The sequence below is a fragment of the Saccostrea echinata genome, unplaced genomic scaffold (assembly GCF_033153115.1).
Source record: "Saccostrea echinata isolate AGI-Se365-2 ecotype Australia unplaced genomic scaffold, CSIRO_AGI_Sech_v1 ptg000051l, whole genome shotgun sequence".
NCBI classification, from domain to species: domain Eukaryota; kingdom Metazoa; phylum Mollusca; class Bivalvia; order Ostreida; family Ostreidae; genus Saccostrea; species Saccostrea echinata.
The window spans coordinates 7386437-7410123 of record NW_026889800.1 but is presented as its reverse complement, the minus strand read 5'-3'; the positions used below and the strand labels follow the sequence as shown (position 1 = coordinate 7410123).

The 23687-nt window shown below is 32.8% G+C and overlaps 2 protein-coding genes across 2 annotated transcripts; both read right to left on the bottom strand.

Moving 5' to 3' along the window:
* Nucleotides 1–6439: 6439 nt before the first annotated feature.
* On the bottom strand, nt 6440–7616 carry LOC133203523 (GTPase IMAP family member 7-like). The gene has a single exon (XM_061339296.1). It carries the CDS (start codon nt 7592–7594, stop codon nt 6440–6442), a length of 1155 nt encoding a protein of 384 aa, XP_061195280.1. The 5' UTR covers nt 7595–7616.
* Nucleotides 7617–12498: 4882 nt separating this feature from the next.
* Nucleotides 12499–14508, bottom strand: LOC133203522 (histone-lysine N-methyltransferase, H3 lysine-79 specific-like). Its single transcript, XM_061339295.1, has one exon. The coding sequence runs from the start codon at nt 14506–14508 to the stop codon at nt 12499–12501; it is 2010 nt and encodes a 669-aa protein (XP_061195279.1).
* Between the last annotated feature and the right edge of the window lie 9179 nt (nt 14509–23687).

The following is a 23687-nucleotide window of genomic DNA, read 5'->3' as shown; positions in this document are numbered from 1 at the left end:
AGAAATTGGCTTTTTGATTTTTATTTTACTTTTTTTCAATTCTGGTTTGAAAAGTTTTAATATCAAAGAAATATGAAACAATAAATTCCCCAAAAATTGCTGTTTTTGTCCATCCAAGTCAATTCTTTAAACCTAAGCCAAAAAGAATTTGATACACAAGTTTTCTTACAAAAAAACTAGATTTTGAAGTGACCCTATTTTATTGTGTTGCACTCCTGACATCTGATATGTATTTTATTTAACATCGTGTTAAAAATTATAACACACAATAACTCATTCAATGTTTGTATATCAGTTCATCGTTTTGATATTTTGTATCATTTACGGCAAGCTTTTCATATTTTCAAGACTTCAAAACATGATTATTTGCAATGGGTGATATATTCATTGTATTTAAAAATATATGCTAAGTGATGAAAACTATTCTCTGAATTGACTGTAAAATGTCCAAACAATATATCTTTAATTTGTTGATAGATATAATGATTTGAACATCAAATAGTATCAAACATTTTCTGCAATTTATTTTTTAGTAAAGTTAGATGAAGTTCATTGAAAATTATAAACAGTTTTATTGCACTACTGACTGCAGTAATATTTAAAATTAAAAACCATAGAACACAAAATTTCATAAAGTTTTGCAACATCAAGTGGTTACCAAATTGTGCAATAATTATAGTCCAATACTTCATAATTAAAACACATGAAAGTAATTAAACTTGGTTTTATATCTCGATTTATTTCCTATATATGTCAAAAAATCTAGCTAAAAATATTCTTAGAAGATAATATATATTTTATAGTATATTTTCCTTCACGGGACAGACACTGTAGGCAATTGATGTCAAACAGAAACATATATTTGGATGACTGCATGTCAAAAATAACAGAATAACAGTATCATCACCTAGAATAAATTTTGAAAACGTTCCAAACATCGACTCGTAAATTCAACGATATATGTCGATCCAGCATTCTGTCCACAGTTTTCAACTTTAACAGTGAGTCCATGTACTGCTTGTTCCGTCCGACCCTGTCTTAAGTTTTGCAGATATATACAGAGGGGCTATAGACGAGAAAAATACCCACTGTAAGCTATCCCAGGGGTAGCTAGTATCTCTGTATCTTCATCATGTAAACAGGTCATTGCTTCATCATCTATATGGTTCATCTTTTTTATCAGAAGGTACCAATAATTTAAATTTGCTCTTAAATTAACCCATGCCACCCAAGATAAGATAGTGCAGGCTCCACTTGTAAATGATTTGTTGAATAATACCCTAGATGAATGTTCAGTCATATTCATCATTTATTATACGTACAGCATTAATATTGATAATTCGTAGTACACAAATGATATGGTTTCTTTATATGAGATTAATAAACATAGCTGATTCTTCAGAAATAGAGTTTTGTTCGTCCAGTGTGGTAGGACATTTCTAACTAGCGTTATTAGGTATTATTTACATGATCATCTATATTTCTTCCTTAACTTTTGAACCCAGTCTTAATACAGCAAGCTAATCTGTCGTAACGTAGTGTTGCTTATGTAATCTCCTATTATTGTATACCCAACTGTGTATCACTCAATTTTACTTTTGATTTCATGCAATCCCTTGACGTTGTGATCCAACTTTCCAGATCATCACACTGGTTTTCTGAATCCATAACACCCCTCCCTGAAACTGATGACGTTTTACACAGTATACATTAGAATTTTTATCAATGAAATGTAAAGATAACGAGCACTAATCATCTTCAAAGTCCATTGAAACAATATCAATTTTGAGCAGAGCCAACACGGGACTCATATTAAGTAAACTTTTCTCGAAAAATGAAAATATTCATACATTTTTAGCTCACCTGTGCCGAAGGCTGAAGTGAGCTTTTCTGATCAAAATTTGTCCGTTGTCTGTCGTCGTCGTTGTCGGCGTTGTCGTCGTTGTTAACTTTAATTTCACATGTTCATCTTCTTCTCAAGAACCACTAGGCCAATTTCAACCAAACTTGCCACAAAGTATCCTTGGGTAAAGTGGATTCAAGTTTGTTCAAATCAAAGGTTTACATAGGAATATATAGGAAAAATCTATAAAAATCTTCTTCTCAAGAACAGCAAAGCCATGATTGGTCATATTTATATGGAAGCATCCTCAGGTAGTGTAGATTCAAATTTGTTCAAATCATGACCCCCGGGGGTAGGGTGGGCCACAATGGACAATCAAAGTTTTACATAGGAATACATGGGAAAATCTTTAAAAATCTTCTTCTCAAGAACAGCAAAGCCATTATTGGTCATGTTTAAATGGAAGCATCCTCAGTTAATGTAGATTCAAATTTGTATAATTCATGACCCCCCCTCCCCTCCGGAGAATAGAGGGGCCATAACAGGGGATCATAGTTACACAAAGGAATATACTGGATATATCAATAAAAATCATCTTAAGAACAGCAAAGCCATTATTTGTCATATTGATTCAAAAACACCCCTATGAAGTATAGATTCAACTTAGTTCAAATCCCCCCCCCCACACACACCACTTTTATATTTAAACTTTTCAACCTTTCAAGACTGAACTGATTTCTGCTTTTTCCTAGCCATAGTGGTCGGGTGATCGAAGTGGCCCCTGGGTCTCTTGTTGAAATGTATATTTTAATAAAAATGATACTTTTTTTACTTCAGAATTTTGTTATAGATATAAAGGATTAAATCTAAATGTAGAGATTTTTCTCTTATATTATAGAAAGAATTGGCATTTTTAGGTCACCTGAGTCACTCATGTGACCTATTGCTGATGTTGTCCGTTGTTGTGTGTTGTGAGATGTGCTTTCTCCAATAACATTTTCAGCTTCTTTTCTTGAACTGCTGAACCAATTCCAACCAATTTTTGCATATAACATACATAAATATGAAAGAAAGGGAACAGAAATTGTAAATTTCTTGGTCCCCACCCTCTGGGGCTACTAGTTACTAAGCAGATTAACGAAATGCAAAGCCATGATGAGCAAGGGTGCTTCTACCCAAATTGTGAATTTAATGGTCCTTGGGTCAGTTCCATTGTAAGGACGGTGCTGAATTGATTATATAGTGAAAGTGGATACATTCCTTGAAAATCTTCTTAGCTCCTGGATATTTAGCAATCAGATTAAGTGCATCTTTATGATGAAGAAAGGTTCCTCTTCGGGTAGTGCCTTATTGAATATATTGTGAAAATGCATAAATTTGAAAATCTTTTCTGCTCCTGGGTGTTAAGTAAAAACAGTAAGTGCATAGTTATGATATGCAAGGGTGCATCTTCCAAAATTGTGAATTTCATGGCCCCTGTGTCAGGGTTTTTGGTGTTAGGAACGGGGCTCTATTGATTGTATGGTGAAAGTGCATAATTTCTTTGTAAATCTTCACTGCTCTTTGGGTATTTTGCAAACAAAGTGCATAGTCATGACGAACAAGAATGTCTCTTCCAAAAGTCTGAATTTCGTAGCCCTTTGGACCGGGGTTCTGGTATTAGGATGGGGTCTATTGATAATATTGTGAAAATTCATAAATTCATTGAGAATCTTCTTCTCTGCTCCTATGGCCCGTTTCATAAAAAGTCGTAAATTTAAGACCTAACTTAGGTGTATTTCCGGGTCTTACGCCATAATTTAGTCGGGCGTTATTTGCATTTCACGAAGTGGTGTAAGTCTAGTCGTAAACGATACTCTTAGTCTCAGGATTAATTTCATGACAACGTTGCATTGCACATGCGCTAAAACATAAATATACGTATTGTGTACAATGTATGTAGAACAACACAAATATACATTAACCTAAATGAAAAATTTACATGAAATTTTAGGGAGCTTGTAGAAAACATGCATTTTAAATCTAATTGTTATAAAATATTAACTACTTACAACCTACCATCTGATTAAACTCCAGAATTAAAGGTCTGAAAAAAGAAATAAATATTCTTGTAAGTGAATGGAAAGAAAATTTTTAATTTGGAATGGAATATTCACATTAACCCTCCCTCTCAATTTTAATTCAAGAAGGAGGAAGAGGGAGTGAGAATCCGTTTTAATTTTATGTACTTGTATACAGTAACTGGGAACATGATGGACTGCTAAATTAATAAGAATTGATAAAATAATATACACTTATTGACTGGGGTCGAGGGCTATATTGATTATTTTAGCCTCCAAGGGATGAAATGTTGCCTAACACGTCATCATGAAAAAATAAAGATTTTTTCCACATTTCTTCTATGACATGACCTTGTACGCCAGTGTCATCGATATTCATTTGAAATTTTCAAAAATTTATCGTTCACTGTTTAAACATTAATATATTGTCATACATAGGCATAATAACTGTTAAATTACAGTCATTTCCGAGTCAAGTTTTTCTGACAGAAGCTTTCGAGTGACTTTGTTGCCCTTTGTCCCTAAGGTAAAATCATCTTTAATTTGTATTCAAGATCAGGATATACTAACTTTCAAGTATATTTACGAAATCAACTGGAATCTTTTTCGTCTTTTGAACGTTAACAACTTTTTCTGGACGTGATTTTTTTCAAAGGGGTAGAGGGAGCAGGGTCATCAGTAAACGAAAATTCCATCTGAGAAGCTTGGTGACAAGCTCAAACTCGTAAATTTCTTTAGCAAACCTGAAAATCTTATTTGGGGGGGGGGGGGGAGGGGGGTCCTTCATAAATATGACGCCTCCTACCAACCAACTTAACTCTTTGACAGGAGTCTAAGGGCTTTTTTATTTATTTTTTTTTTACTTTACTCTAGATTTGTACATAAATAACTCATTGTGGCGAAGGGGACTGGACCCCCTTCCTGACCCCCATCTTGATCCACGCATGTGGTCGTGGAGTGAATAAGAAATGGAGTTTTCGAGCACGATACATTTTTAAAAACCTTACTTGGTTTTACGATGAGTTAGAAAATTAGTTTTTTTAATATAGATATTAACCAAAGCCAAAGAAGATAACTGTGCTTTTGTGGAAAAATACTTTTTTTCCAAAAAAAAAAAAAAAATGTTGGGAAAAATAACTTCTTTCAAATAGACATTTTAATAGATTTCTTTTCAGTGAATGACACAAAATGTATATTGTATAGTCGATTTACAATACCTCATACTCAAAATACAACAATCAAATGTGTATAAATGTAGATTGTCAAAACTTAAGAGATTATATCAAAGTGAACCCCTAATAAGGCAATCTTTTATGAAGAAATTTATCAAAATAAGTTATGTGAATACTGCATGTCAACTACCTCCCCTAGTGGGTGTAACCCCCCTCCCCCGTTTCCACTCCCCCAAATCTTCATAGTTTTTGAAACAAGATAATGCATCGTTTGTATTAAAAAGACTTTCTAGAGCCTTAATCCTTCTTAAGGAATGGCTAAATCGTTTTCAAATAGGTAAAGTCGCTTAATTTTAAGTTTACGCCCGAACTTACGCCTACCCACGAATAGACACAAAATTTTGGCCTAACTTTAGTCCAGTGTAAAGATATGCTATATAATGAAACGCAAATCTATGCCGGCTACGCCGGCGTAGCGCTACGGTTGGGCGTACGATCTTTGATGAAACGGACCCTTTGGTATTAAGCTGATAAACTTAGTACATACAGTGTAGTTATGATATGCAAGGGTGCATCTTTGAAAATTTTCAAAAATTGTGATCCCAGGGTCATGGGTCAAATGGACCACTTGGTCAAATGTTCTGGTGCTGGGTAGGGCTCTCTTAATTTGTATTCTACTGAGAGAAGTTATTCCACTTTGCTTTTTCACTTCAGATGATATATCACTACACATAGTGTAATTGAAAGGTCAATTTAAAAAGTGATATATACAAGATTGTTTTAATATTTATAATACAAAAAGAACTTTCTTAGTTCTTAATGCTCAAGTAAACTTGTTAATTATAGATAGATATAAATAAAAGTGAGACAAAAATACCTTGTTTTTATACATAAAATGTTTTTCAAAGACCAAGAGAGGCCGATGTGAGAAGGAATAAGATGGGTTTACCAATATAGTGCTCAAGCACTTAATTTTGTTTTGATAAGTTTACAAGATAATAGTGACAGGCAAGTAAAAAGATCTAGTTTAAGATTTATTAAGGAGTACAAGACTTATTATTTTGTTGATCCCTAATCATTATATTTCTCTTGCTTTTGGGCAACATAGCTTCATCTATCAGTTTGTTTTATATCATACTTCTTTGGAAAATTTACAGTGTTCTATTATATTCAGGTGACCAGTAAGGCCATAAGGCCTCTTGTTTATATCTATTATTCGTTATTTGTCTCAATTCTGGTTTGAAAAGTTTTCATTTGATAAAATATTTAAAAAATTAAAGTTAATTAAATGTTTGCATTCTGGGATAAATTCGAATGCTTTCACACCAGACACACAGAGAAATGCAAAACTATTATTTCTATTTCTACATAACAGTGCAGCCCCAGCTATCGGACTGTGACGACTGTGTGCGCAATTGTTCCTGACGATATTCTTCCTTCCTGCGCAGTCGTTCTCGACGACGTTCTTCGCGTTCCTTCTCCTCTTCTAATTCTTCTAAATATCTTTCTCGTTCTCTTTGTCTTCGTCTCTGTTCTTCACGTTTTTGTTTGGCTCTCTCCTCCCTCAACTGAGATTCCAATCTTTCCTTTTCCCTGGCTGCTCTTCTTCTTTCTCTATCCCTTTCCAGTTCGAGCTTTTCCAGCTTCAGTTGAAGTTCCTGTTCCTTGATTTTTTCCAGTTTCTCTTTCTCTTCTCTCTCTTTTTCTAACCGTCTTTCTCTTTCCTCTCGCTCAGCTTCTCTCCTCAATTTCAACTTCCTTTCTTCCTCGAGTTCTAAGAAGTATTGATAACAATAAAACGTATCTCCGTTTTCGGCTGTCATTTTCTTTATAAGTGATAAAAGCTTATTGGCTTGTTTTATGCGACTTTGTCCATCCACCCTTCCTTTATTAGAAACTAAAAAGCATCTATTTTCACACTTAGAAACCATAAAGTAAAGATCTGGCGAGTTTTCAAGAAGGGCTTTAAAACGTTCATTAATTTCTTCTTCGGTCATTTTTGTGTTCGAATCGACCTGCTGTAAATCATCTTTCCTAATAATGACGATAATCGTGTGTTTAAGAAAATGATCGCCACCGAAGATATCTTTGAGATATTTAAGTGTCTTCTTCTCTTGTTCCGTAATACGACCCATCTTTAGAATAAAAAGGAACGCGTGAGGTCCAGGATTCATCATTACCATACATTTTAAAAACTCTTTCCTCAGCTCCTCGGCTGGTTTATGTGTGTCAAACAGACCCGGGGTATCAAGAACCTCTAGGATTACATCTTCTTTCACTACGACCTCTCTTTGGCAGACTTCCGTACACGACTTTGAAGATGGCGAAGATTTAAACTTTTTAGCACCTATTATAGTGTTCCCTGTTTCACTTTTCCCAGCACCCGTCTGGCCAATCAAAACAATGCGAAGTGTTTTACGCTTAAAGTGTTGACTATGGTCTTCTTCAGCTTTCTCAATTATTTCATCTTTTGTAGTGTTGAGCACCTTATCAGTCTCTTCGTTCTCTCCAGTTGACATATTATTCGAATTGGATGGTATAGGGATAGATATTTTTGATAATTGAGGAGCTTTATCATGTTCAGAATTCTCTTCGACATTACTTTTTCTGTTGGTTTCTAAATTGTTCCTTTCAGAACCTGTATGTTTATTAGTATTGGCTGCTACAGGGGGATATTCACTTTTTTCAAGTGAATTGTTGAAACATTTTTCATCATTTTCTGTTACTGCATTCTTTGATTTATTTTTGTTTAATTCTTTATCACAATTCTTTCGTTCATTAATCTCTTTTTCATCCTCAGCAAAGGTGTTCCGATACTCAACAGATTTCACATAACAGCTGGGTGATACAGAAGGATTATCTTTTACTTGATATTTACTATCACATTTTACACGTATATCTATGTCAGAAGGAGCATCCATAACATCTTGTGTCCAACTCCCTTTTGTCAGGTGTTCAACCTGAATGTCTGCTCCTACATGTTCCGTTTTTTCTGCATTTAAGTTCTTGTTTGTTCGCTCCTCCTCATCTTCCAGATTTCTTGTTTTATTTAACTCTTTTGCTCTGGCATTGCTGAGAGATATTTCTTCATGCTTGCTGGTCCTATTTATCTGGAATTCAGTGAAATTGTGTTGGAGAAAATTGTCTTCTTGTACATTATCTGGCACTGGTACAGGGATGCATGCACAATCTGCCATAATTTCACTCTCATCAAAGCTTTTGCTCAACTCATTTGTGTCTTTCTCGTTTTTTAAATTTGGCTCCTCTCTTTCTCCTTGTTCTTGATGTACGCTATGAATACGCTCTGATGGTTTCCCTTTATCCACTGAATATTCCATCAATGAGATTTTCGTTTTTTTTTTCCTTTTCGTTGAACTCCAGGTGATGCCTACAATGTAAATATGAAAAGATAAATTATCGAAAGAAGCAGGGTTAATTCATCTCTCTCTCTCTCTCTCTCTCTCTCTCTCTCTGAATATGCAAGGTTATCATCCAAACATTCAGAAATGGCAATTCCAAAACGAATCTCACACTATCAATATCATAAGTAAAACAAGTTGTAGATTGTTGATGTTTTCTATGAACAACTTTGTCTCATGTTTTTTTCAAACCTTCGGACGTATATGCATTAAAAAATCAAATTACTGGCTTAAATCAGCATTAAACACTACAAGTGAAACATATGAAATCAAAATTCCTCATTCGAAGTAGAAATGAATGGTTACAATCCGAAAACGTTTCTATCCTGATACTAACTCAACCTTAACAAAATATAAGTATATAAATATAGTTACATGGAAACTATCCTTACAGCCTAATTAAAGTGTACTAAGTATATTAAACAAATATAGCTCTTTCATTCGGTCGATCCATATATATATCGACTTCACAAAAAAAAAAAAAAAAAAAAAAAAAAAAAAAAAAACCCATATCGACCGAGCATGAAGGTTGCTATATTATTTTCTACAGAGGCTATATTCGTTACATTATTTTTATAAGACAGATTGTCAAATTGAAAAGAAAAAAAAAATATTATTAGAGGTCAATCCGAGTATTCGCTGATTATCCACATTCAGTGGATTTTTTGGTTTATGACTTACAAAATGTCGTACTACTACTATTTATTGGTCTTTATAATATGTATTCACATATCAGTATTTTGAGTGGAACCGTTTAGTGTTCATATTTCAAGAAAACTGGTATATATTTTCATTAAGAGTATATATGCAATAAAATTTACAAAATGATTTAATTAACAATTATTTCTATTCGTTTTATCTTCCGATCTTCCAGAAAAGAGCCCTAACTTCGAAGTTTTTATTCTCGTTTATTTCTGAACAATACATTTTTTCACTTCTTAATTTATTATACACTCTAACAATTCAACATACAATAAATAATTAGAGAAGAACGGCAATGAAATAATAATGTCTGCGAACAGTTGATTCTATTCCAGAAAAGAAAATTATAAGATGGTATGGAAACGTGTCTTAGAATCTAGAGTCCACTACTGTAAAATAAAAGTCAAAATAAACTCTACAGGAATTTATTTTCAAAAAGTAAATAATGTATATTTTTCTGATGAAATCAATTTATTATCCAATCACCATGGATCCTTTGGAATCTAACAAGGAATACTAACGTCCATTATAACACCAAAACTTTTAATCAATTATTGATTAATTACTTTTTGTTTCATTAGCTATGTTTTACCAATCACAACATCATATCCAGTTTCTACTGAATATAGTATAGTTATATAACGATACAGATATTCAGAATTCGAATGTAAACAGAAGCTGAAATGATACAATTTCATGGTTCCTCTGGTACTGGCAGAAGCAGTATTTTTTTTATATAAAGGATAAGTAGCACAAACTTTTTTTTTCAAAATTCAGCAATATATCTAATAGATTCATGTTCATATATATTTAGATAACTTGAATAATGCTTGCCAGTATATGTACATAATTGTGTGGAAATTTTGCAAGATATTTTGTAATATTGTCATATGTGCAAAAATTTATGAAGATTAATAGAGAAAATGGCACAAAGTTGCATATTTGAACACCAAAGAAAATCTACGATTTCTTTAAATTTTAGGAATTTATTATTTATATAATTTCTTTTCAAAATTACGGCAGCCCATTAGTGCCAACATGTATATATAAAGGAAAAGCTATTTATAAAAGCAAACCTCAATATATATATAGGAAATGCGAAATATAAAAACACAACCTCGATATATATAAAGGAAATGCGAAATATATAAACAAAACTTCGATATATATAAAGGAAATGCGATATATATAAACAAAACCTCGATATATATAAAGGGAAATGCGAAATATATAAACAAAACCTCGATATATATAAAGGAAATGCGATATATATAAACAAAACCTCGATATATATAAAGAGAAATGCGAAATATATAAACAAAACCTCGATATATATAAAGGGAAATGCGATATATATAAACAAAACCTCGATATATATAAAGGAAATGCGATATATATAAAGAGAAAAATTTCCATCGCCTGACCTTTAATGACCTTCATTACATCAGGGATTCGCCAACATCTGATGAGCGGCTCCCCGAGCTACCGTTTGAGTGCAAACAGTATCAGGATGGTATTCAATGTATTGTTTTTTTTTCTTCTTTATTTGTGTGTCTTAATATGGTGATTAAAACTAAAGCTAATAAACTGCTGTTCCTTTTATATTTCAACCGTGTGGGGCAGAATTAAATCAAAGAGACTTTTTTGCTCAATATGTATATTCTATAGCACTAAAAATCGGGTGTCTTTTCAATTGAAATATAATCTATCGCAAAAATGCATATATGTTATATCATGTTTTATAAGTTCGTTAACTTTTTACTTTGTTTTACACATGATGCATGGAGCATTTAAAAATCGTTAACATAACGAGACTTTGACGGGGTTCTTTCCGTCATCTTGTCACTAAATAATAAGGCCATTATTCTATTTACATGTTGAGTAATATTTACAACGTAAAACAATAATCCGCACGATAATTATGTAAGTGTGCACTAACTCGTTTCCTTTCATTAATTCCCTAATACATGATATTTTTTCATACCAAAGACCCTAAAAATATTACAGTTGTAACTGTCGCCTTCTCTCAAAATCCGATCCTCCCTCGCATTCAAATGAAGTGGGGAAAAAATGTGTACCTTCATCTCTCCCCTCTCTCCCATTCCGATTTCCTTTCTAATTATAAATGTTTATCAATGGGCATGCAAGTACATTACTTATATAATTAATTTAAATTAATTTGAATATGGGCAAAAGAAAATCTGAACTTGTTAAGACTCCATGTTGAACATTATTTTCATAAATTCTCAGTTGTGGGACCAAAGGTAATATATTATATGGCTAAGTTTTTGTAAAACAGTAAACAAGGTAGATTGTGAAAACGAAGTTGATCTAAAATACATGTAAAGCCAATAAATACACAGAGAATACGATACACATTATACTAATTTCATCAATATATACAATTAAATGGTCATCTACTCAATTAAGTACATTATATTAAGTAATGTTACAATTACAGTTCATTGATATATGTAAATAAATAAATAAACACTATTAAATAGCACCATTCTGCTGACTCTGGGAACCTAATACAGGAGTACTATCACTGATTTCCCCCTGCCAGGAGTTAATCTGTATAATCTTGATGGACAGTTAAGCGATTCAGGTCACGCAGTGGAAAACTTTCTCTCTATATATTTCGCATTTCTCTTTATATATATCGAGGTTTTGTTTATATATTTTGCATTTCTCTTTATATATAATTTTCATGGTTTTGTTTATATATTGTGCATTTCCTTTATATATATATATATCGAGGTTTTGTTTTATATTTCGTATTTCCTTTATATATTTTGAGGTTTTGTTTATATATTTCGCATTTCCTTTATAAATTGAGGTTTGCTTTTATACATTGCTTTTCCTTTATATATACAGATTGGCACTAATGGCCTTCCGTACAAAATCATTCAAATCATATTTATATCAATCACTGCGCCAATTTTTGTGTTTGTGTAATTCATCCTTATCACAGAAAAGAGCCTTTACTTTATTTATAATTACACTTGAAGTTCATCATATATATTATGTGAAAAGGCATATAAATAAATAATTTTATATATGTCAATAGATTTCAATTAGTAAATGGACCAAAGCACATGATTCTCTTTAAGTGCACAAACTATAAATTCTTCCGTTGCTTTGACATATTTTTCTGTTATATTCATAAGAACTAATTCAACCTTTTTAGATCCTCATATGAACAGATCTTATCATTTTATATTTCATTTATTTGACAATGTGTCACACATGTTATTTTATGTACATAGTTTATTATGCGATACTCATTCAAAAATTTCGATTCACATAATGGCACATCTTGAATGATCTTTCATTGAGTGGGAAATTGTTCGACCTATACTATCTGATTGGGAATATAAATCGTCGTTTTCTTTTCGTAGATCCTTTAAATGGTTCTTCATTTTTCTTATTCTTCTCTCCATTTCCTTTTCCCGCTCTTCATTTTCTGCAGTAATTTTTTCCAGTTCCTTGTTTAATTTTTCAGAATAGTCCTCTCTTTTAGATTGTTCTCTTTCTAGTTTCTCTTCTTCTTTTTCTATATCTTTCTCTAATCTTTCAATATTTTTCTCCCGCCGCTTTATCTCTCGTTTTCGTTCATCCTCACGCCTCTCATTTTCCTGGATTGTTTTTTGTTTTATAATTTCTGCTTTCCTTAGTTGATCCTCCTTTTCGTTTTCCAATGCCTCAAACAGTGCATTACTGTAATACAACCCTTCGTTTTCTTCTATCAGCTGGTTAATGGACTGGATAAGTTTTTTAGTGTCTTCTTTTCTTCTGGATCCTTTAATGTCACCAGCATTAGATATAGCAACACATCTGCCTTTACATTGCTCTACCATTCTGGTAAGATCCTCTGAATCACGAACAAACTCAGCAAGCTCCTCTGAAACATGGCAGTCTTCTTCATTGTCATCTGAATCATACTCAGGGTTAAGGTCCTCTTTACGGGTTATAACAATTATTGTGTGTTTGAGAAAGTCATGACCTCCAAACAGGTCTGTCATGTATTTCAGTGTGTATTCTTCTTGCTCAGTTATCCTTCCCACGGCCAAAATGACTAAGAATACATGTGGCCCAGGTGAGACCATTTCTAAGCATTTTGCAATTTCCCCCTTGACCATTTCCTCCGATTTTGATGTGTCATATAGACCAGGTGTGTCGATAACCTCTATAATTTGGCTATTCATTTCACAAATTTCTTTTTGGGAGGTTGTTGTACATGATTTAAATCCAACCTCTGTCTCAAATTTTCTTTGTCCAAGAATAGTGTTTCCAGTTGCACTCTTTCCAGTACCAGTTTTTCCAATCAAAATGATTCTAGACAATTTCGTACTCGAATTAGATCTTTCTAAGGCAGGCAAAACGCTTTCATCTAATTTTTGTTTTTTATCTGATTTGATCGGTTCCAACGTACCGTCATCGTTATTTTGTTGACGAAGGTTCGACTTTTCTTCCGTTTCATTTTCTGATGTAGAGTCTCTTTTGGGCAAGGACAACTCCTCCATGTTGTCCGATACGATGTCGTCGCGTTTACGGCTTTGTTTAATTGTGTCATTTTCAGTGAGGTCTTTTTTCACGTCATTACATATATCACTTTTCATCATCAAACTGTATTCCTTAGAATGAAATGAATTATTGCAATTAGTGCCAGCATTATCCACGTTGCTAATAAATGCCTGTACTTTATTTGAGTTAATTTTCTTGTTCTCGTCACGACTTTCTTCATCATTTCTGCTTTCACTACTTTCAGGAAAGGTTGATGGTTGCTCCAGATTTAAAGCTTTGTTCATTTCATGATTATCATTGTCTGGGTAACTGATTTCATTGACGCCACTCCTGGTGATTGTTTCACACTGATGACCACCTAAAATCGAGGCTGGTTTCCTGTCTTTTTTCATTTCAATCATTTGTAAACGTGACTCCAAGTTTTCTGTTTTCTCGTCTGAATTTAAGTCCCTGTCATGTAGTTTTTCATTTTCGTTGCTCTCTGGATTGGTTTCTACTTTTCTCTCATTAAATGCTGATTCTTCTGAATGTCTGTTTTCATATCTGTATTCCAAATTTTCACTGCATTTATACAAAAGATTGTTGCTTTCATTCGTAAGTCCTATATATTGCGAACTGGTATTGACACATTTCTGTCTTTCAGAAGCTTTACTTTCGAATTCGTCTTGGTCTGTGCTCCATTTCTTCTCTTCTTGATTATTTTTCGAGTTTGAAATTTGTCTTATTTCTGTGTTGAGTTGATCTACCTCTAATGTCCTGCCTTTACTTTCAACAGAGTCCTCCATCGATGAAACTACATTTTAATTAAAACACTCGAGATATAAACCTATAATGTAGAATTTATATACATCAAACCAAAATGATTAACCTATTTTTTGATTAAGAGATTCAAGATGTAAATCCAGTGGGTATTTTTTTAGATGGACCAAACAACAATTTATTGCCTTTGTTTCAATCAAGGAACTACAATTTAAACCTTAAATGTAATTTTTACTTGCAACCAAAATTAATTTGATCAAGACACCGAAAACATAATGCTTAATTATAGATTTTACATGCATTTAACCCAAATAATCTATGCATCAATGCTCTCATAATGTAACAAAAATAATAATAAAAAAAATTAAGAACGTAATAAATGAATCTAAAAGGTCTAGCATGCATCTTACCAAAATATCGATTTCCCGAGTAGTTCTGGCATTTGCTGAATCATATACACTTTTTTTTTTATCCATTTACATTAAGAAAAATCTTTATAAAATCATGTGACTTTGGTTGCAATCTGAAAAGAAGTGCATGATCGGAAGCGTTTAAATAACTCAATGCAAATTTCTAAAGAAGATTGATTTTTGAAAACGGGTTTGATTGTCGGAAAACAAAAATCGATAGTAGAATAAAACGTTTATTGAAAGAGGAAAATGGATTTTATTAGAAAGAAGATCTATGCACAAATTAAATGTCCTGACGTTTGTGCAAGTATATTTCAAACAAAATAGATTTGAAACGGTACATACTTGGCGTACATGTACGTAAAACTTAAGACAAACAAATCGAAACAGTGCATATGTATAAGCATGAATGTTCTTCAGTTTTAAACACAGTTTGGTACGTAATATATAGACTTTCTTAAATTTCTGATGTTCTAATAGATAGTTTACTCTTCTGTTTTTCCTCTGATTATTTTGTATTTTTCTCTATTTGGGGCTAAGAAAAAATAAAATTGCTTTCTATCACATCTTGATAAAAGATAAAAAAAAAAAAAAAAATAGGGTCGGTAGGTAGGATTTTATTTTCTATTATTTTTAATCTTTTTTTACATAAAGTTGAAAACACAAAACTTTTTGACAACTTATAAAGCTCACTTTTTTGGCGCAAAATCTCTCTCTCTCTCTCTCTCTCTCTACCATACAGCTCTCACAAAGTGGTTGGGTACTTATGACGTATAAAAAGAAACGTTCAAAGGAAAATGTACGGACACGCACATTCTGTGTTGTAAGTAGCTTCAGGGTCGGCGCATAAATACATGTATAGGGGTTGGCTGGGTAACCCTAAACAAACATATTTTTAGGCCTTACAATTTTTTTATTGCTTGTTTTCTCCCCTAAAATTACTCATTCAAATCGGTTAAATTCTTCCTTTGTTTCAAAAATGTTCTCTCGGCCAAATCTGTTTTCCTTCCTCTTCTTGTATAAGATTCTCGTGCCATTTTTTTGTATCTTTCTTATTTGTATTGTCTCCAGTTTTTCTTTTATTCTAATTATCTAAAACTCTTAACCTGAATCTGCCTTTCCGACGTTTCTTACAGCTAGCTACACCTATGAAATGAATGTCTTTGCTTTTCTCTGTAAATTAGTGTACTGATACGATGTTTTGCATTTTTGAAATTCATTTAGATCCTTCAAATTTTCTACAATTGAGTAAAGTCATACTCTTAATGTCACATTATTTTACCATTATTTTAGCAGTGTATGTACGTAAGCTGATGATTCGAAGGCAAACGAAATACTCGAAGCTTCATATAATCATCTCACAAACAGAGATCATTTTATTTATAGCAATGAAAAATAAGACTTGCAATGTCAGATTGACTATATATGGTCTCCCACTTAAGAACCTTAGTTGTTGGTTTTTATAGTGTACAGACATTGTTTCATTATTTGATATCTGTTATTGAAGAGAGTTGAAACATTGACGGTATCTATAGATCTATATATCAACCCAAATGCATTTTTTCTTTTCATATTACGTTCTTAATTGTTTCTTTTCAATGTTAGATACCAAAGGAGAAATATAATTTCATACCTGTGCAAAATTTAACTTCGTCGTTTTGGGTACATCCACTCTACTGGGCTGTTTTTCAGAAAATGCATTCATCTATGTATTGAGTATGTATCGAGCATTGCAAAATTTAAATAGCACCAGTTAAGATCGAATATTTATCGAGCATTACAAAATTTAAATGGCACCAGTTAAGATCGAGTATTTATCGAGCATTACAAAATTCAAATGGCACCAGTTAAGAAGACGTAACAACTCCATATACACTTTCTGCATTACACATATACTTAAAGGATTTTAAAAAAAAATTGAAGCAATTTTAAATTTTCTAAGAATTCTTTTGAGTTACATTTATCTTGAAAGTTAGGCAAGCCAACAAGAACTATTTAATCCTTGCCCAATTCCCAAGAGAGATATAGATAACACCTGTTTGATCATAGATGCTCTACCAGTTACCTCCTCAAACTAAACTCATTAATTTCTCTCTAATTTGACATACAATTTTCTGATATCAAATTTCTCCTTGACCAGTGCTTGATAATTACACCCATGGGAGAGGTGGAATTTCTCTAATTAACATTACATTTGTAATAGATTGCAGTAAAGTATATAATGAAAAAAATAAGTATTTTCTTGATTTAACATTTTTTAAATAAGGATATTGCAATGCTTTTACATCTTTTGGGATTGTGTGATTTAATTGATAAAAGACAAAGTTTTTTTTTTAAATTTCACTTACATTAAAGGTCACAGTGACCTTGAAGTAGGGTGCGACACACCTACCTATGATGCATTAATTGGCCAAGTTTTATGATTCGAGGTCCAATAGTTTTCTACTTATGAGCCGGGCAGGCTTTTTCTATATTTGGCCATAGCAACTTAATTAAAGGTCAGAGTGACCTACTTTTAATGTGCGGCACACCCTCTACCCAAGATGTATCAGCTGACAAAGCTTGGAAATTCTATGCCTAATGGTATTTTTAAGTTATGAACCGGACAAGAAAATAAAGCTAACAGATGGACAGAGGACGGACGGACATGAACGCCATAACATAATATGTCCCGTCTTAAGACTAGCATATAAATTCTAAAGTGTTCAAGGAATGCATGTGTCGCCTGCTTTATAGCATTATTAAAGATTTAAAACTACTATTTATTTGCAACTATAGCATTATAGCAGGGAAAAAAATCCACAAATAGTAAGACCGATAGAATAGCATTTATCATATAAAAAAAAAAGAATAATGAAATTCAAATTGTAAGTAATAATTATTTTTTTCATTTTATACAATCTAATCAAAATTGAATGTTAGATGCGCAAGCTCACTCATTGATAGTGTAGCGAGTACATGTACATGTATGTGAGTGGATCTTACGTGTAATTTTAAATGGATTGCATTCTATAAATATCTGTTTAATCTAACTATCCTTCAAAAGAGATTTCATTCTTTCTTCAGTCTACAACGATCATTTTGGATATTCCAATCCCCATGTATTTTCAGAGTATTTAATTCAGTTTGTGTGGTAATTGTATAGCATACAGTTTCTAAGAACAGTGTCATGAGCTCATAAACATGATATAAATGCTAATTATCAAAACCCCGTCTCTCAACATCAAAAAGACACAAATTAAATATACCGTCTGGTGTATTTTTGCAAAGTAGGTCAAAGGTCAAGCTGACTGTAATGCTGGTATTTTTTTTATTATGGTTAATGGCAAACGGTGCACATGCTAAATAGCAGAAATTTGCCTCTAAATTGTCACAAAAAAATTGCTGTATATATTGGCATAATATATTTTTGAAAAGATGGTCAACGTTAAGTTCAAAGGTCACAAGTTCAGTAACTATGGTATTTTACAAATGCCAAAGGCCACGCAATAAATGTGAAAAATATCAAAACAATACCTCTTACAGTTCTCAAGATATAGGGTGCGACAGACGAACGGACGGACGGACAGACACCGGGTAAAGTGATCTCTAAGTGTCGCTCTGCTCTGAAAGGGACACAAAAGTATGAAAATAACAGTCTACCCCAACTACATGTACATGTAAATATTTATTTACAAAATGAACACATCAGGTGGTATCATTGAGAAAGAAAGCAACAAAATGCGACACAAAGATTCTGTACCCTGAGATCTGATGCAAAAAGGTAACCAGATACAAGAAGTGTTTTGAACTAAATATACATGTTTACTGAATATGTAAAAAAAATTCAAACAGAAAAAGCTCTGAAAATAAACACATTTTCAAAATGTTTAGTTATTTCACAGATTTATCAAGATTATTAAAAGATATTTTGACAGCAATTCTTCCTAAAGCATGGTTAACTTCATTCATAGATAATTAATCACTATTGTTAAATGGCGAAATCATTGTGAACACTCTTACTATTAAGCTACCTTTTACATTCAAACATTAAAACCAGAAATCCCTGATGAGACTGTAGCTCTACTGGTCTGTACGTATAACAAAGGAAAAGTAGCACTCTGTTTTGAAACTTTGCAACATGCAGCAATAAATAGAATTATGTATCTTAATGTAGTCTACTTGTGTGCCAAGTTATATTGAAATCAAACATAAACTGTAGGAGGAGTAGCATTTTGAAAGTATTTCACAGAAATTTCTATTTTAAGTAACCATGGCAACACCTTCACTGAAATCAAAATCCATGATACAGTATTATGTATCATAGTGTAGTCTAATCGTGTGCCAAATTAGATTGAAATCAGACCATAACTGTAGCAGGAGTAATGCTCTAAAGGAATTTTACAGAAATTTCTATTTTTAGTTATCATGGCAAAACCATTCATCATAATCAAAAACCAATTTATCAAATTACGTATCTTAGTGTAGTCTAATTGTGTGCTAAATTATATTAAAATCAGACTAGAACAGTAGGAGGAATTGCGTTTTCAAGGAATTTCACAGATATTTCTATTTTTAGTAACCATGGCAACACCATTCATAGAAATCAAATACGAATGCACTAAATTATGTATCTTAGTGAAGTCTACTTGTGTGCTAAAATATATAAATATCAGACCAAAACTGTAGCATGAGTATAGTTTTAAAGGAATTTCACAGTAATTTCTATTATAAGTAACCATGGCAACAGTGCTCATCGAAATCAAAAACAGGTGCATTAAATTGTGTATCTTAATGTAGTCTACTTGTGTGCCAAGTTATATTGAAATCAGACCAAAGCTGTAGGAGGAGTAGCCTTTTCAATGAATTTTACAGAATTTTCTATTTTTAGTAACCATGACAACACCGTTCACGGAAATAAAAAAAAAACCGATGCACTAAATTATGTATCTTTGTGTAGTCTACTTGTGTGCCAAGTTATATTGAAATCAGACCAAAACTGTAGGAGGAGTAGCGTTTTGAAAAATTGTTTACAGACAGACGGACAGACAGACAGACAGACAGACGGACGGACAGACAGAGAGACAGACGGACGGACGGACGACGGACACCTTACTATCGCATAAGCTCTTCTGCTCTCTGACCAGTAGAGCTAAAAATCAACTTGTTTTACTAAATGTCTAACATGAACAAATTCTTTAGAAGATACAATTTTTCAATGATGAGCAACTTCTCATAGTTATGCATTGTAATAAATCTGAAGAGTAGGGCTGAGATGATATATTGAAATATTTATTATGTGTGAGGGCAATACGAGTATCAATACATCTTGTCTGTCCATCATACAAAAAATATTAATTATTTGATTAATAAAAGCAAAGATCAAAGCTTCTCAAAACTGCATCAAACTTCAAGATCATGAGGTCATATATTATAATACAGTTCGACGAAAGGTCTTGTCACCAGTAATGCACATGTGAAAAAAAAATTATGAAAGCCACATCTCTTCTGGAGCAAAAGTTTTGGCCATAGTTAAAATTTTTGATAAGTAGTTCAAACTCCTAGGTAAAAGTCATGAGGCAAAAAATGATATACCTTTCTGAAAGGTGTTGACATAGGTAATGTACATGAAAATATGAAAGCCCTATCTTCTCTCAATCAAAACTTATTACCAATATAAAATAAATTAAAGAAATTATAGGTTAAACACCCAATTTTTGGTAAACGCCCCCAAAATCTTCCGTATTCAAGATTAATGTTATACCGCCTGTCAATCATGGAAAAAAGCTACCGTGTACTGATTTGATTGACAGGCTAGCTATCCGTGCTACACGATACTAAATCTGAGTTTGCATGTTTTGAAAACGATCACCTGGTCACGCGTCAAATGCTTTCATGTATCGCGTGAATAGTTGCTTTGTATATACTCTGATAAAAAAAAAAATCGTTGTTATATTTCAAACAAGAGGTCCAGGGGCCACATCGTTAACCTGAGCACTTCGGCTAGGAAAAAGCAGAAATCAGTTCAGTTTTGAAAAAGTGGTTGGGGGTATGATTTAAACACTTTAATCTACACTTCCTAGGGATGCTTTTAAATTAATATGTCACATAATGGTTTGCTGTTTTTAAGACGAAAGTTTTTATTGATATATCCTTTATATTCCTTTGTATAACTATGATCCCCTGTTATGGCCCCTCTATTCTCCTGGGGGTCATGATATGAACAAATTTAAATCTAGATTACCTGGGGATGCTTTTATAATATTATGACCAATCATGGCTTTGTTGTTCTTGTGAAGAATTTAAAGATTTTTCCTACGTGTTCCTATGTAAAACTTTGATAACCCATTGTGGTCCCACCCTACCCCCGGGGGTCATGATTTGAACAAACTTGGATCTGCCGTACCTGAGGATGCTTCCATATAAATATGACCAAGCACAGCTTTGCTGTTCTCGAGAAGATTTTTAAAGATTTTCTTATGTATTCATATGTAAAACATTGATCGCCCATTGTGGCCCCACCCTACACCCGGGGGTCATGATTTGAACAAACTTGAATCTACACTACCTGAGGATGCTTCCATGTAAATATGACATATCATGGCTTTGCTGTTCTTGAGAAGAAATTTTTAAAAGATTTTTCTAGTGTATTCATATGTAAAACTTTGATCCCCCATTGTGGTCCCCCCTACCCCGGGGGTCATGATTTGAACAAATTTGAATCTAGACTACCTCACAATGATTCCACATATGTTTCATGTTTTCGAGAATAGTGGTTCTTGAGAAGAAGATTTTTCAATGATGCCACTAATTTTTCACGAAATCATAATTATTTCCTCTTGGGAGAATGCGTGGCCCTTCATTTGAATGAACTTGAATCCCCTTTACCCCAGAATACTTGGTGACAAGTTTGGTCGAAATTGGTCCAGTGATTCTTGAGAAGAATTGAAAGATTACGACGACACGGACAGATTTCGATCAGAAAAGCTCAATTGAGCCTTCGGTTCAGGTGAGCTAAATATAATCAAGAGTAGGTAGTTAAATCTTGGCTTCACGAGTTATTTTTTTCTCTCCACTGTTTTGGTTCTTGTAAGCGATATGACTCCCAGATAACTAACGTTTATTCGATCCCTTTTCTCCTTCAATGACTGGGACTGGGATCCGAATACGGAAGAAGAAGTTCCTGTGGCAGCACAGAAAGATATCTCTTCCGAGCCCCTTATTCAACCTGTGTCTGGATTTCAAGAATGTCCAGATTGCCTCTGTCAACTTGGGTACACAGAAATTCCTCTTCGCCGTAATTGGAAACAATTGCCCCCTTCCCCCATCAATTAAAATTATAACAAAATGAAATAGATCTAGAATAAATGAGAAAAGATCATTTAACACTAAGGGTATGGAATAGGTTTTAACCTTTATCAAATGTTTTAACTGTAAATATTATAGATTTTTCAAAAATTCACCTAAGTGTAAACGTACGTAGCCCTAAAATTGTCTTGGTATACAGTGGGTTAAGGTTTATCTTTAAACTTCATTTTGGGGGTATCATTCTTTTTTTTAATAAACAAAAACAACAAATTGAAAAAAAAAATAAAACAATTAATCAACACCATGCGGTGGAATAAATGTCACAATCATTTTTCGATTTTCCTCTAACGTCTATATTCGTAATGATAAGAGTGAATATAACAAACAGTGATCGATCTTTGAAAAAGTCTACAAACATTGCAAATCTGTGAACAGGGTATAAAAACACGACCCCCGGAAATTGCGAAGGTGAATATTTTGGACTTTATTGTTGGCCAGAAAAATAAATAATATTCCGATGGTATATCCACACGATAAATGGAATCTTTTTATTACAATATTTACTCTTTTACTGACGATTAAAAAATATTGATATGATTGCTTTGTAGTTTTCATTCGTGATTATTTTTAATGATAGTTCTTTTATCAATTATTTTATCCTTCAATTAAAAGATATCGATGAAAACGTTTAAGTTGACAATTTTATATTTATATACAAAATCTGAGAATGCCACAATAAAAAGCTCCATTCTAAATTTTAAAGAATTTCACTGAAAATATAGAAAGTTACTCAGCGAGCGTGCATGTCCTCATATTCCTTTCTGATGATTGAATAATGTAGGAACTTATTTATACATACTCTGAATTTCATCTTCTTTTGTTAACAATTAAGAACATTTTAAATACCAACAACCTTATCCAATCAGATTTAAGCATGCATTTTCTAGATTTCTCAAATATATATTCTTATAGTGCCTCATAACACATGCCAATGCCTTAAATTTCAAAGAATTATATTGAATAGTAAGAGAGATACCACCTATAAAATATTAGCAAAATCAGATTTCAGCACATGTATGAGCCTGTGCGTATTTTCTAGATTTCTCACATATATATTCTTATAGTGCCTTATAACATACGTCAACGTCTTAATTTTCAAAGAATTATATTGAATAGTAAAAGAGATACAGCCTATAAAGTATTAGCCAATCAGATTTGCATGCGCGTGTTTTCAAGAATTTCTGTATGTAACATATTGTAGAACGTTATAATATATTCCCGTATCTTAAATTTCAAAGGATTTTGTCGAAAAAAGGAAGATATTGAGATTTTTGTTTCAGCCAATCATGTGCATGCGCATGGGTACATGCTAATTTTACCATGTCATCTTGTTTACTCAACTAATATATCTTTATGTTTTGAGTTTCTGAGCATTTCGTCAAAAAATATATATGTTTTGGTTATATTAAGTATATCAGTCATTTCACTCATCACCCGCGCATCCACAT

What these genes read in the sequence shown, in the direction of transcription:
- LOC133203523 (XM_061339296.1), bottom strand. Translation starts at nt 7,594, where the DNA reads ATGTCAACTGGAGAGAACGAAGAGACTGATAAGGTGCTCAACACTACA.
- LOC133203522 (XM_061339295.1), bottom strand. Translation starts at nt 14,508, where the DNA reads ATGGAGGACTCTGTTGAAAGTAAAGGCAGGACATTAGAGGTAGATCAA.